A 15,232-nucleotide genomic window follows, 5' to 3' on the forward strand; every position below is an offset into this window, starting at 1 on the left:
AACCAGAGTGTGGAATATAAATGTATGTGAATGGTGTATATGTACAGTATATCAATAGAATATATGCAATTTAGCAGATGCTTTTATCCAAATCGACTTACATTCCTGGGAATGGAACCCACTACTCTGGCGTTACAAGCGCCTCGCTCTACCAACTACGCTACAAAGGTATGTACAGCAGAATACAGTATATACATATGGAGTGGACAGCAGTAGTTATATAGGATGAACCATGACTAGAATACAGTATATACATATGGAGTGGACAGCAGTAGTTATATAGGATGAACCATGACTAGAATACAGTATATACATATGAAGAGGACAGCAGTAGTTATATAGGATGAACCATGACTAGAATACAGTATATACATATGAAGAGGACAGCAGTAGTTATATAGGATGAACCATGACTAGAATACAGTATATACATATGAAGAGGACAGCAGTAGTTATATAGGATGAACCATGACTAGAATACAGTATATACATATGAAGAGGACAGCAGTAGTTATATAGGATGAACCATGACTAGAATACAGTATATACATATGAAGAGGACAGCAGTAGTTATATAGGATGAACCATGACTAGAATGCAATATATACATATGAAGTGGGTAACATGATGGCACCGACAGTGTCACGAGTTACAAAGCCAGAACCCAGAAGCAGACCAGGACAAGGTAAGTTGAACGAAGGTGAGTGTTTATTTACAAATTCAAGAGTGATGCTGAATAATCCAGGGAACAGAGCGGGCGGCGTTGATTAGTTGTTGGGGGTGCAGTGGTTGTTCCAATCATGGCTCGGCAGCCGCCGACCACCAGGCAGAGGTTGGATGAAGGTTCCGGACGAGTGACTGCAGATGGAACAAAAACGGAGGTAAGTAAACAACAAACCAACAAGGTGCAAAACAACAAAACTAACGCTAGAAGCTCTAAGACTGATACTCTGGTAAACCTACTGTTCATGGCTAACGATCCGGCAGGGAATGGATGTTAGGCCAGAGCCTAAGAAGGGTGATGATCAGGACCAGGTGTGCAGATTGCTGATGGGATGCAGGTGCGGAAATCAAGAGAGCTCCCCCGGAGCGCTTCCAGAACCCTCGGGAAACTGGAGATCCCGAGCAGAAAAACTAGTCCACAGACAGGACCCGACTCAGACTGCCGGGATCGTTACAGTACCCCCCCTCCGACGAACGCCACCGGGCGGACTCCCGGAGCGCCAGGATGGAGGCGGTAGAAGTCACGGATGAGGTCAGCATCTAGGATCTGTCGCCTGAATCCAACTCCTCTCTCTTCAGGACCATACCCCTCCCAGTCCACGAGATACTGAGAAACCCCGGCCCCGCCATCTGGAATCCATGATGCGTCGCACCGTGTAGGCAGGACCACCTCCGATCATCCGAGGAGGAGGAGGGAGGAGGCGGAGGAGGCAACAGAGGACTGAGGAAAACAGGCTTGAGGCAGGAGACATGAAAGGTGGGATGGACTCTGAGCGTCCTCGGGAGTTTGAGTCGAACTGCCACCGGATTGATCACCTTCTCCACCACAAACGGACCAATGAACCTGGTAACAACTTCCTAGACTCAGTCCGTAAAGGAAGATCCGCGTGGCCAACCAGACCCTATCTCCGATGGTGTAGGTGGGAGCGGGGATCCGGCGACGATTCGCCTGGAGCTGATACCGGTCCGAAACTCTAAGGAGTGCCTTTCTGGCCCGATGCCAGGTCCGGTGGCAACGACGAATATGGGCCTGGAACAGAAGGCACTGAGAGCTCCTTCTCCTGAGAAGGGAACAAGGGAGGTTGGTAGCCAAACAGGCACTGGAAGGGAGACATCCCAGTGGCAGATGTAGGGAGAGTATTGTGGGCATACTCAACCCAAGGCAACTGAGAGACCCAGGAGGTGGGGTTGGAAGAGGCCAGGCAGCGTAGCGTGGATTCCATCTTCTGGTTGGCTCTCTCCGCCTGACCATTAGATTGGGGGTGAAAACCAGATGTGAGACTGACTGTAGCTCCAATGGCCAAACAGAAGGACCTCCAGACAGCAGAGGTAAACTGAGGGCCACGGTCGGAAACGATATCACTGGGCAACCCGTGGACCCTGAAAACCTCCCCTAACCAGGATCTCGGACGTCTCGAGGCAGAGGGAAGCTTGGCAATTGGCACAAAGTGGGCGAACTTGCTGAATCTGTCCACGATAGTCAGAACGACCGTGTTCCCCTCAGAAGCGGGCAACCCAGTGACAAAGTCCAGGGCCAGATGCGACCATGGTCGCGGGGAATAGGAAGGGGGTGAAGTAGTCCAGAGCTGGGCCGATTGGTACTCTTATTCTGCGCACACACTGGACAGGCAGCAACACAACCCGAGTATCCTCGGCCATGGCAGGCCACCAAAAACGTCTGCGAAGAAACGCCATCGTCCGAGCCACGCCAGGGTGACAAGCCATCTTGCTGGCGTGGGACCATTTGAGGACCGCAGGACGAACCGACTCAGGCACAAACAACCGACCGGGTGGACCGTTACGGGACCGGGCTGCGTCCGAAGAGCCGCCATCACCTCCTCCTCAATCTTCCACCTAACAGCTCCCACGACGCAGTTCCGGGGGAGAATTGTCTCGGTCTTGGACCCACTCTCCTCCGTCTTGGAGAACATCCGAGACAAAGCGCCCGCCTTGCCGTTCTTAGATCCAGGTCGGAACGTCAGGGAAAAAATTGAATCGTCCGAAAACAACGACCACCTGGCCTGACGGGAGTTGAGACGTCTAGCCGATTGCACGTAAGCAAGATTCTTGTGGTCAGTCCAGACAATAAACGGTTGCTCCGCCCCCTCCAACCAGTGGCGCCACTCCTCCAAGGCAAGTTTCACCGCGAGAAGCTCCGGTTACCCACATCGTAATTCCTCTCCGCAGGCGAAAGGCGACGAGAGTAGTAGGCGCAGGGATGGAGTTTACTGTCCGTGGAGCATCGCGCGACAGGATGGCGCCAACTCCCACATCAGACGCGGCTCCACTTCAACGACGAACTGACGGGCCGTGTCCGGTTGAGAGAGAATCGGTGCGTTAGTGAATCGCCTCTTCAAATCCAGAAACGCCGATCCGCCTCCGGATTCCACTTGAAGCTCCTGATACTGGAAGTCAAGGCAGTTAACGGAGCGGCCACACGGCTGTAATCCCGGATGAATCTGCGGTAGAAATTCGCAAACCCCCAAAAAATCTCTGGAGCTGCAATCTCGCACCGGGCTGGGCCCATTCCAGAACCGCTCTAACCTTCTCCTGGTCCATCCTAATCTCTCCCTCTGGAGATGATGTACCCGAGAAAGGATGTCGTGTGGGCGTGAAACTCGCACTTCTCGGCCTTCACGAACAGGCGATTCTCCAACAATCGCTGCAGAACCTGGCCGGACATGCTGGACGTGGTCGGAAGGTTCCTTCGAGAAGATCAGAATGTCATCCAGGTAAACAAACACAAAGAGACCGATCATATCTCTCAGGACGTCGTTTCACCATACTCTGGAATACCGCTGGAGCATTGGTCAGTCCAAACGGCATCACCTGATACTCGAAGTGACCCATCGGTGTATTGAAACCCGTCAACCACTCGTCTCCCTCTCTGATCCGGACCATGTGATACGCATTGCGTAGGTCTAGCTTGGTGAACACCGTAGCACCCTGTAAGGAGTCGAAGGCAGAACTCATCAAGGGCAGGGGATACTTGTTCTTGACCGTGATGTCATTCAACCCCCGATAATCAATACACGGTCGAAGAGAGCCATCCTTCTTACCCACAAAGAAGAATCCTGCCCCCAGGGGTGATGACGAGGTCTGTCACGAGTTACAAAGCCAGAACCCAGAAGCAGACCAGGACAAGGTAAGTTGAACGAAGGTGAGTGTTTATTTACAAATTCAAGAGTGATGCTGAATAATCCAGGGAACAGAGCGGGCGGCGTTGATTAGTTGTTGGGGGTGCAGTGGTTGTTCCAATCATGGCTCGGCAGCCGCCGACCACCAGGCAGAGGTTGGATGAAGGTTCCGGACGAGTGACTGCAGATGGAACAAAAACGGAGGTAAGTAAACAACAAACCAACAAGGTGCAAAAACAACAAAACTAACGCTAGAAGCTCTAAGACTGATACTCTGGTAAACCTACTGTTCATGGCTAACGATCCGGCAGGGAATGGATGTTAGGCCAGAGCCTAAGAAGGGTGATGATCAGGACCAGGTGTGCAGATTGCTGATGGGATGCAGGTGCGGAAATCAAGAGAGCTCCCCGGAGCGTTCCAGAACCCTCGGGAAACTGGAGATCCCGAGCAGAAAAACTAGTCCACAGACAGGACCCGACTCAGACTGCCGGGATCGTTACAGACAGACACGTCACCCTGTTTCTAGCTCCTTGACAACTTTGTAGTATTTTTTTTTTGTGCGTCTTATTTCTTACATTATTTGCTCAGAAAGTTTCCTGTATTATTACAGCCGAAAATAACTTTTGGATATTAGATCGGCGGTCACTCACCAGAAATATGACTTCCCTGACCTGGACGCTTTGTTTGAAAGCAGTCCCATTTATCCCGGGTGCTACACCGAAACATCAACTCTGGAAAAGAGGGAGGAGAAGTGGGAGGAGAAGGGGGAGGAGAAGAGGGAGGAGAATGGGGAGGAGAAGAGGGAGGAGAATGGGGAGGAGAATGGGGAGGAGAAGAGGGAGGAGAAGGGGGAGGAGAAGGGGGAGGAGAAGTGGGAGGAGAGGGAGGAGAAGAGGGAGGAGAAGAGGGAGGAGAAGTGGGAGGAGAAGAGGGAGGAGAAGAGGGAGGAGAAGAGGGAGGAGAAGGGGGAGGAGAAGGGGGAGGAGAAGTGGGAGGAGAAGTGGGAGGAGAAGAGGGAGGAGAAGGGGGAGGAGAAGAGGGAGGAGAATGGGGAGGAGAAGAGGGAGGAGAATGGGGAGGAGAATGGGGAGGAGAAGAGGGAGGAGAAGGGGGAGGAGAAGTGGGAGGAGAGGGAGGAGAAGAGGGAGGAGAAGAGGGAGGAGAAGTGGGAGGAGAAGAGGGAGGAGAAGAGGGAGGAGAAGTGGGAGGAGAAGGGGGAGGAGAAGTGGGAGGAGAAGTGGGAGGAGAAGAGGGAGGAGAAGGGGGAGGAGAAGAGGGAGGAGCAGGGGGAGGAGAAGAGGGAGGAGAAGTCAGGGACTGTAACATACTCCGTTTTATGGAATCATGGCTCTCTCCGGATATACTGTCCACGTCCATACAGCCAGCGGGGTTCATTGCGCGGACAGGAAGAAAGAGCTCTCTGGGAAAAAGAAAGGTGGAGGGGTATGTCTCATGATTAATTTACTCATGGTGTGATTGTGGTAACGTGCAGGAACTCAAGTCCTTTTGTTCTCTCGATTTGGAATACCTCACCATCAAATGCCGACCGCATTACCTCCCAAGATAATTTTATTTGGTGATTGTCACTGGAATTAGTAAAAACTGGAAACCGCATATCCTGAGGCTGGATTTATTTATATAGTTAACCATTATTGTTCTTCAGGGTGTGGTTAAGAGAGAGAAACAGTCACATCTCTTCAAAAATCTACTCTCAGCACTAGATATCCTCCTGTCCCTATTAATGGATCTCTCCCCTCAGTGGATCTCCTCTCCTCAGTGAATCTCTCCCCTCAGTGGATCTCCTCCCAGCAGTGGATCTCATCCCCTCAGCGGATCTCCTCCCCTCAGTAGATGTCCTCTCAGCAGTGGATCTCGTAGGGCCCTTCTAGTCCCTCTACAGGGGCCCTACTATGCCCCAGTCCTCCAGCCTGCCATTGTCCTGGAGAATAATAATAATAATAACAATAATAATAATGATGATGATAATGATATAATAATATAATAATATGATAATAATAATGATATAATAATATAATAATATAATATTAATAATGACAATATTATGATAATAATGATGACAATGATAATAATAATAATAATAATAATAATAATTTATAATAATACCAATGATAACAATAATGGTAATGGTAATAATAATAGTAATAATTATTATTATTTTTTAAATAGTAATAATAATAACAATGATAATGATAACGATAATAATAATAATAATAATAATAATAATAATAATAATATGGACCTACATAAGTTTTAGTTACAACTTATAAGCACCTTTCAAAATACAGATGGACAGTTAGGAAACTATTTTTAATACATAATACAATCATCATCATCCTCATCATCATCCTTATCATCATCATCATCATCATAATCATCATCATCCTCCTCCTCATCGTCATCACCATCCTCCTCCTCATCGTCATCACCATCATCATCATCATAATCATCATCATCCTCCTCCTCATCTTCATCATCCTCATCCTCATCATCAAGAAAAGGGCTAAGAATAGCCCATATTAATATATGAAATAAGGTTAATGAAATCAATAACTTGCTAACATTGGTTAACGTTCATATACTGGCCATCTCTGAAACTCACTTAGATAATAGCTTTGATGATACAGCAGTAGGAGTACAGGGATATAACATCTACAGAAAAGACAGGAATGCCTGTAGGGGAGGTGTTGCTGTATATGTTCAGAGCCATATTAATGTAAAGCTTAGAGAGGATCTCATGTCAAATGTTGTTCGTCTGCCTCATCTAAAGCCTCTTCTTTTGGGGTGCTGATACAGGCCACCAAGTGCTAACAGTCAGTATCTGGATAATATGTGTGTAATGCTTGATAATGTGTGTGATGTTAACAGAGAGGTCTATTTTCTGGGTGACCTGGACATTGACTGTTTAGCAACTAACTGTCCTTTCAAGAGCTTCTAACTGTGACTAATGGCTGTAATATGACCCAGGTTATCACTCAACCAACTAGAGTGCATATCAATAGTGTTGGATCTGTGACATCCACTTGTATTGATCATATCTTCACCAACGCTGCAGAGCTTTGCTCCAAAGCAATATCAGTTCTCATTGGCTATAGTGACCATAACATTGTGGCAATAACAAGGAAAGCCAAAGAACCAAAGCAGGGCCTAAAGTTATTCATAAGAGATCACACAAAACAATTCAGTTCTTTTGTTGAAGATGTGAAACATTTGTGTTGGTCTGATGTGTATGAGGAAGTGAATCCAGATGCAGGTATTTGTAAAAAGTATTCATGCCAATAATTGACCAGCATGCACCTGTTAAGACACTAACTGTGAACTCTTAGAGCCCTCTGGATTGATGAACTGAACAATGGTTCAAAGGAATCATGCAAAAGAGGTGGCCAACAAGTCAGGCTGCTCAGCTGTAAATAGAAAAATGTTGTGACTAAACTTAACAAAAACAATAAATTATATTACCAAACAAAGATAAATGACATAAAACAAAATGGAAAAGGACTTTGGACATTAAATGATATCATGGGGAGAAAACCCAATTCATCTCCATCATTCTTTAAAGTTGATGTAACATTGGATGGTCAGTTATCATGGTCAAGTCATATTGACAAAGTTGTTGTGAATATGGGGAGAGGTATGTCTGTTATGAAAAGACGTTCTGTGTTTTTGACACAAAAATCAACTGTACTAGTTGTTCAGGTTCTGATCTTGTCCCGTCTTCATTACTGTCTGGTAATATGGTCAGGTGCAGCAAAGAAAGACCTAGCAAAGCTGCAGCTGGTTCAAACCAGAGCAGCACGCCTTAACTGCATATACAGAACTAACATCAACAGAAATCACATTGTATGATTTTTAAGTAATTAATTTGCATTTTATTGCATGACATAAGTATTTGATACATCAGAAAAGCAGAACTTTAATATTTGGTACAGAAACCTTTGTTTGCAATTATAGAGATCATACATTTCCTGTAGATCTTGACCAGGTTTGCACACACTGCAGCAGGGATTTTGGCCCACTCCTCCATACAGACCTTCTCCAGATCCTTCAGGTTTCGGGGCTGTCGCTGGGCAATACGGACTTTCAGCTCCCTCCAAAGATTTTCTATTGGGTCCAGGTCTGTAGACTGGCTAGGTCACTCCAGGACCTTGAGATGCTTCTTACGGAGCCACTCCTTAGTTGTCCTGGCTGTGTGTTTCGGGTCGTTGTCATGCTGGAAGACCCAGCCACGACCCATCCTCAATGCTCTTGCTGAGGGAAGGAGGTTGTTGGCCAAGATCTCGCGATACATGGCCCCATCCATCCTCCCCTCAATACGGTGCAGTCGTCCTGTCCCCTTTGCAGAAAAGCATCCCCAAAGAATGATGTTTCCACCTCCATGCTTCACGTTGGGATGGTGTTCTTGGGGTTGTACTCATCCTTCTTCTTCCTCCAAACACGGCGAGTGGAGTTTAGACCAAAAAGCTATATTTTTGTCTCATCAGACCACATGACCTTCTCCCATTCCTCCTCTGGATCATCCAGATGGTCATTGGCAAACTTCAGACGGGCCTGGACATGCGCTGGCTTGAGCAGGGGGACCTTGCGTGCGCTGCAGGATTTTAATCCATGACGGCGTAGTGTGTTACTAATGGTTTTCTTTGAGACTGTGGTCCCAGCTCTCTTCAGGTCATTGACCAGGTCCTGCCGTGTAGTTCTGGGCTGATCCCTCACCTTCCTCATGATCATTGATGCCCCACGAGGTGAGATCTTGCATGGAGCCCCAGACCGAGGGTGATTGACCATCATCTTGAACTTCTTTCATTTTCTAATAATTGCGCCAACAGTTGTTGCCTTCTCACCAAGCTGCTTGCCTATTGTCCTGTAGCCCATCCCAGCCTTGTGCAGGTCTACAATTTTATCCCTGATGTCCTTACACAGCTCTCTGGTCTTGGCCATTGTGGAGAGGTTGGAGTCTGTTTGATTGAGTGTGTGGACAGGTGTCTTTTATACAGATAACGAGTTCAAACAGGTGCAGTTAATACATTTTACATTTTAGTCATTTAGCAGACGCTCTTATCCAGAGCGACTTACAGTTGATACATTACAGAGTGCATACATTATATATTTTTTGTTTTTTGAATTTTTCATACTGGCCCCCCGTGGGAATCAAACCCACAACCCTGGCATTGCAAACGCCATGTTCTACCAACTGAGCTACATCCCTGCCGGCCATTCCCTCCCCTACCCTGGACAACGCTGGGCCAATTGTGCGCCGCCCCATAGGTCTCCCGGTCGCGTCCGGCTGCGACAGAGCCTGGATTCGAACCAGGATCTCTAGTGGCACAGCTAGCACTGCGATGCAGCGCCTTAGACCACTGCGCCACTCGGGAGGCTAATACATGTAATGAGTGGAGAACAGGAGGGCTTCTTAAAGAAAAACTAACAGGTCTGTGAGAGCCGGAATTATTACTGGTTGGTAGGTGATCAAATACTTATGTCATGCAATAAAATGCAAATTAATTACTTAAAAATCATACAATGTGATTTTCTGGATTTTTGTTTTAGATTCCATCTCTCACAGTTGAAGTGTACCTATGATAAAAATTACAGACCTCTACATGCTTTGTAAGTAGGAAAACCTGCAAAATCGGCAGTGTATCAAATACTTGTTCTCCCCACTGTACCCCACAAGACATGCCACCATGGGTCTCTTCACAGTCCCCAAGTCCAAAACGAATTCACAGCTACACACAGTTTTATACAGAGCCATGATAACATGGAACTCCCTTCCATCTCCAATTACTCAAGCAAACAGCAAAATGACCTTTAAAAGACAACAACTCATGGAACGGCTGGGACTTCTAGGGGACACACAAACAAACAAAAACACACACACACACAGACACACACACACACAGACACACAGACAGACAGACACACACACACACACACACACACAGACACACAGACACACAGACACACACACACACACACAGACACACAGACACACTCTATGACACACATAATTGTTTAGTTGTGTTGTTTGTATTTCGTTGTATTTTACATTAGTGTGACTGTCCTCGTCTATCAGTGTTTTGTTACTTATCTTGTTTTGTGTTTTTTGTGGACCCCATGAAGAGTAGCTGCTGCTTCTGCAAAAAGCTAATGGGGATCCTAATAAACAAAAAAATGCATCTCATCCCCGCAAAAATGCTAATCTCCCCTGTTATTGGTAATGGTGAGAGGTTAGCATGTTTTGGGGGTATGATATAAAATGCTAATCTCCCCTGTTATTGGTAATGGTGAGAGATTAGCATGTTTTGGGGGTATGATATAAAATGCTAATGGTGAGAGGTTAGCACGTTTTGGAGGCATGGTCTTTGTGCATCTGTAACGTTCTCACTCATCATTATTCACAATTCATTCATGATTATCTGTAACCATATTTATGTAGAAGTGTTCAGAAACATATTATATTCTTATTTATAATAAAATGTACTCCAAAATTACACAATACATTATTTACCATTCATTTCTATTGGGCACAACGTAATCTGAAACACAACCAAAACAAACTGCAAATGCATCCAACAAGTTTGTAGAGTCACAAGCTTGATGTAGTCATTGCGTGCTAGAAATATGGGACCAAATACTAAACTTTTGACTAAATGCAAAACACTATAAATACAATTTCAAAAGACTTATGACACCTTCAAATGGGGGGACTAGATACATAAAGTGCATTCATTTCTAAACGGTAAAATACATATGTAAGAAAATACCCTAAAATAAAAGGTGATATTCTGTACTGTCACCTCATATAAAACATTTGATCTTGATCTTAAATCCAAAATGCTGGAGAATAGCACCAAATGAAAGCTTTTAGCTCTACTGTCCAAATAAAGTGTTTAACAATCCTATTTACAGTCATTTATTGGATTTTATTTTGCAGAATGTAAGAGGTTCTTTACCTTCCAAACCTGGGCATGAATACCTTCCTGTAGTACCAGCACCCCCTGCTGATTGGCTAGGACTCCTGTATGCTGATTGGCCAGGCTAGCTGCATGCTGATTGGCCAGGAGTCCAGCGTGTGTTGGCAGGGCGGGGCCGGAGCGGGAGCAGTTGAGGACGTACATCTCGTGTCCGGCGTCGTCACAGTACTCTTCCAGCTGAGAGGAGGTGCTGGGACCGTCTGAGTAGTTATTCACGTGCAGGATCCTCTCTTCCTTACTGCTGTCGTCTGGCTGATAATACAACAACACAACATATTAACACATTACCACGACACATATTAACACAACGTACATAAACAAAACACACATTAATACATTAACACATTAGCACGACACATATTAACACATTATCACAACACATATTAACACATTATCACAACACATATTAACACATTATCACAACACATATTAACACATTATCACAACACATATTAACACATTATCACAACACATATTAACACATTATCACAACACATATTAACACATTATCACAACACATATTAACACATTATCACAACACATATTAACACATTAAAACACCAAACATTAACACAACACACATTCATACATTAAGTAGTACATACTGAAGGGTGTATTGAGTAGTATCCAGCTAGTAGTACATACTGAAGGGTGTATTGAGTAGTATCCAGCTAGTAGTACATACTGAAGGGTGTATTGAGTAGTATCCAGCTAGTAGTACATACTGAAGGGTGTATTGAGTAGTATCCAGGTGGTAGTACATACTGAAGGGTGTATTGAGTAGTGAGGTGTGTCCAGACCTGTTTGTGTTGCTGCTGGCGGCTGTAGATCATAATGAGTAGCAGCAGAGCGATCAGAGCCAGCAGAGAGATGCCCACTGCGATGACTGTCTGAGTGGCCGGGCCCAGAGCTGAGAAGTCCATACTCTCCATTTCATACAGGGGCTCCTGGCTGACCCCCACCACCTCCCCCAGATAGAGGGATGACGAGGAGGAAGAGTGTAGCCGAGGCCAGAGTGCGGTTGATGATGTCATGTTGATGGCGAGGTGAAAGGTCATGTGGGCCACGCCCCCAGGGTTCAAGGCCTTGCACTCGTAGCGCCCGGCGTGAGCTACCGTCACGTTGCTTAGGAACAGCATTCCACTTCCTGTGTCCGGGTCGAAGCTCTCCCTCTCTCCCCCCTCCACTTCCTCCTCTGTCACCCCGCCCACTGACCCCAGCACATCCCTTGCTACCCCTCCTCCTCTTCCTTCTCTCCTCTTCACCCCCTCTCCTCCCCTCTCCTGTCTCCTCATGTCCCCCTCTCCTCCCCTCTCCTGTCTCCTCATGTCCCCCCCTCCTCCCAGCTCCTGTCTCCTCATGTCCCCCCCTCCTCCCAGCTCCTGTCTCCTCATGTCCCCCCTCCTCCCAGCTCCTGTCTCCTCATGTCCCCCTCTCCTCCCCTCTCCTGTCTCCTCATGTCCCCCTCTCCTCCCCTCTCCTGTCTCCTCATGTCCCCCCCTCCTCCCAGCTCCTGCAGTAGTCCTCTGGGCCCTAGCAGTGCCCTGCCCTGTGAGGTCTTTCTCCAGGTGACCAGGGGCTGCGGGTATCCAGAGGCCTGACAGGTCACCCTGAGACTCTCTCCCAGCAGCACGGTGAGGTGGCTGGGCTCCAGGTGTAACACAGGGGGGATACAAACCTGTAGGAACAGACCACCATGGATGACATGTGGAGGAACCTGTACAGGGGTGTGTGTGTACAGGTGTGTGTGTGTATAGGTGTGTGTGTGTGTGTGTACAGGTGTGTGTATATAAGTGTGTGTGTGTGTGTGTGTACAGGTGTGTGTGTATGGGTGTGTGTGTGTATAGGTGTGTGTGTGTGTGTGTGTGTGTGTGTGTGTGTGTGTGTGTGTGTACAGGTGTGTGTGTATAGGTGTGTGTGTGTATAGGTGTGTGTGTGTGTGTGTGTGTGTGTGTGTGTGTGTGTGTGTGTGTGTGTGTGTGACAGGTGTGTGTGTATGGGTGTGTGTGTGTGTATAGGTGTGTGTGTGTGTGTGTGTGTGTGTGTGTGTGTGTGTGTGTGTGTGTGTGTACAGGTGTGTGTGTATAGGTGTGTGTGTGTATAGGTGTGTGTGTGTGTAGGTGTGTGTGTGTATAGGTGTGTGTGTGTGTGTGTGTGTGTGTGTGTGTGTGTGTGTGTAGGTGTGTGTGTGTATATCAGTGGTGGTCAGTGTGGTTAATGATGAGGGAGGACAAAAAACGTTTTCATGACCTTATTTCTATTACAGCATATTGGATGACTGTCATTCATATTCCACCCAGTTCAATGTAACATGGATAGGTTTAGGCTACTACACGATACTCTAATCTTCCCTATACCCATCATGAGGCTGCTACAACCTGTGAATGAAAGTTTACAATGACACATTTAATACCGCTTGGCACTCTCTCGCCTGCATCTAGCTGATCTAGAGTGTAATCATTAGTCCAACAGTTGCAAACAAGAGTTTCTATTGGACAAATTCAGATATTATTATCCCGTTTCGTTCCGTTTGCTTCCGTTTAAGAAATATTTTTCAACAGAATCGGCGGAATGAATACACCCCTGATCACATGCAAACAGTTCACTTTCATAGCAGCCACACTTTGCTCTGTGTATAATTCCTTCTCACATCTAAACTCTCTCCTCCTCTCACCTTTTCCCTTCGCTTGTGGACTTCAGCTGGGCCTCCCCTACTGTACCTCCCCAGCTGGGCCTCCCCTACTGGGCCTCCCCTACTGTACCTCCCCAGCTGGGCCTCCCCTACTGTACCTCCTTGCCCGTCCAAATAAAATATTGATAATTTATTGGACCGAGATGCGCACCGACAGAAAGACACATCAATCTCAGTTAAAGCATCCGAGCGGAACAGCACCTCTCTGTCTCAGTATGTGTAGACCATGTGTCTGATGCTGTCTGGACAGTGGAACAGCACCTCTCTGTCTCAGTATGTGTAGACCATGTGTCTGATGCTGTCTGGACAGTGGAACAGCACCTCTCTGTCTCAGTATGTGTAGACCATGTATCTGATGCTGTCTGGACAGTGAAACAGCACCTCTCTGTCTCAGTATGTGTAGACCATGTATCTGATGCTGTCTGGACAGTGGAACAGCACCTCTCTGTCTCAGTATGTGTAGACCATGTGTCTGATGCTGTCTGGACAGTGAAACAGCACCTCTCTGTCTCAGTATGTGTAGACCATGTGTCTGATGCTGTCTGGACAGTGAAACAGCACCTCTCTGTCTCGGTATGTGTTAGACCATGTGTCTGATGCTGTCTGGACAGTGAAACAGCACCCTCTCTGTCTCGGTATGTGTAGACCATGTGTCTGATGCTGTCTGGACAGTGGAACAGCACCTCTCTGTCTCAGTATGTGTAGACCATGTATCTGATGCTGTCTGGACAGTGAAACAGCACCTCTCTGTCTCAGTATGTGTAGACCATGTATCTGATGCTGTCTGGACAGTGGAACAGCACCTCTCTGTCTCAGTATGTGTAGACCATGTATCTGATGCTGTCTGGACAGTGAAACAGCACCTCTGTACAGGTGTGTGTGTGTGTGTACAGGTGTGTGTGTGTGTGTGTGTGTGTGTACAGGTGTGTGTGTGTGTGTACAGGTGTGTGTGTGTACAGGTGTGTGTGTGTACAGGTGTGTGTGTGTACAGGTGTGTGTGTGTGTACAGATGTGTGTGTACAGGTGTGTGTGTGTGTGTGTACAGGTGTGTGTGTGTGTGTGTGTGTGTGTGTGTGTGTGTACAGGTGTGTGTGTGTGTGTACAGGTGTGTGTGTACAGGTGTGTGTGTGTGTACAGGTGTGTGTGTGTACAGGTGTGTGTGTGTACAGGTGTGTGTGTACAGGTGTGTGTGTGTGTGTGTACAGGTGTGTGTGTGTACAGGTGTGTGTGTGTACAGGTGTGTGTGTGTACAGGTGTGTGTGTGTGTGTACAGGTGTGTGTGTGTGTGTACAGGTGTGTGTGTGTGTGTACAGGTGTGTGTGTGTGTGTGTGTGTACAGGTGTGTGTGTGTACAGGTGTGTGTGTGTGTGTACAGGTGTGGTGTACAGGTGTGTGTGTGTACAGGTGTGTGTGTGTACAGGTGTGTGTGTGTGTGTACAGGTGTGTGTGTGTACAGGTGTGTGTGTGTGTACAGGTGTGTGTGTGTAGAGGTGTGTGTGTGTACAGGTGTGTGTGTGTACAGGTGTGTGTGTGTACAGGTGTGTGTGTGTACAGGTGTGTGTGTGTACAGGTGTGTGTGTGTGTGTGTGTGTACAGGTGTGTGTGTGTACAGGTGTGTGTGTGTACAGGTGTGTGTGTGTACAGGTGTGTGTGTGTACAGGTGTGTGTGTGTGTGTGTATAGGTGTGTGTG

At 46.9% G+C, this 15,232-nt stretch overlaps 2 protein-coding genes across 2 annotated transcripts in view; both read right to left on the reverse strand.

Annotated features, from left to right (window-relative positions):
* Nucleotides 1-10,676: 10,676 nt before the first annotated feature.
* On the reverse strand, nt 10,677-12,011 carry LOC121581386 (leucine-rich repeat-containing protein 24-like). The gene is made up of 2 exons (XM_041896896.1): nt 11,650-12,011; nt 10,677-11,101 (listed from the first exon to the last, which is right to left on the reverse strand). The coding sequence occupies exons 1-2, from the start codon at nt 11,986-11,988 to the stop codon at nt 10,799-10,801; spliced, it is 642 nt and encodes a 213-aa protein (XP_041752830.1). The 5' UTR covers nt 11,989-12,011; the 3' UTR covers nt 10,677-10,798.
* Nucleotides 12,012-12,206: 195 nt separating this feature from the next.
* LOC121581617 (leucine-rich repeat-containing protein 24-like) overlaps nt 12,207-15,232 on the reverse strand; it is a 75,418-nt gene continuing 72,392 nt past the window's right edge. Inside the window, exons 6-7 of the mRNA XM_045224907.1 lie at nt 12,382-12,527; nt 12,207-12,231 (exon numbers count right to left, since the gene is read on the reverse strand). Of these exons, the coding sequence (XP_045080842.1) occupies nt 12,207-12,231; nt 12,382-12,527 (171 nt within the window). The remainder of the gene's footprint in view (nt 12,232-12,381; nt 12,528-15,232) is intronic.

The sequence above is a fragment of the Coregonus clupeaformis genome, chromosome 14, assembly GCF_020615455.1.
Source record: "Coregonus clupeaformis isolate EN_2021a chromosome 14, ASM2061545v1, whole genome shotgun sequence".
In the NCBI taxonomy this organism is placed as follows: Eukaryota; Metazoa; Chordata; class Actinopteri; order Salmoniformes; family Salmonidae; genus Coregonus; species Coregonus clupeaformis.

Excerpts from the sequence above, each read along its gene's own strand:
- LOC121581386 (XM_041896896.1), bottom strand. The coding sequence starts at position 11,988 with ATGCTGTTCCTAAGCAACGTGACGGTAGCTCACGCCGGGCGCTACGAG. Across the intron at positions 11,102-11,649 it reads GCCAGCAGCAACACAAACAG|CCAGACGACAGCAGTAAGGA; the intron begins GTCTGGACACAC and ends TTGTATTATCAG.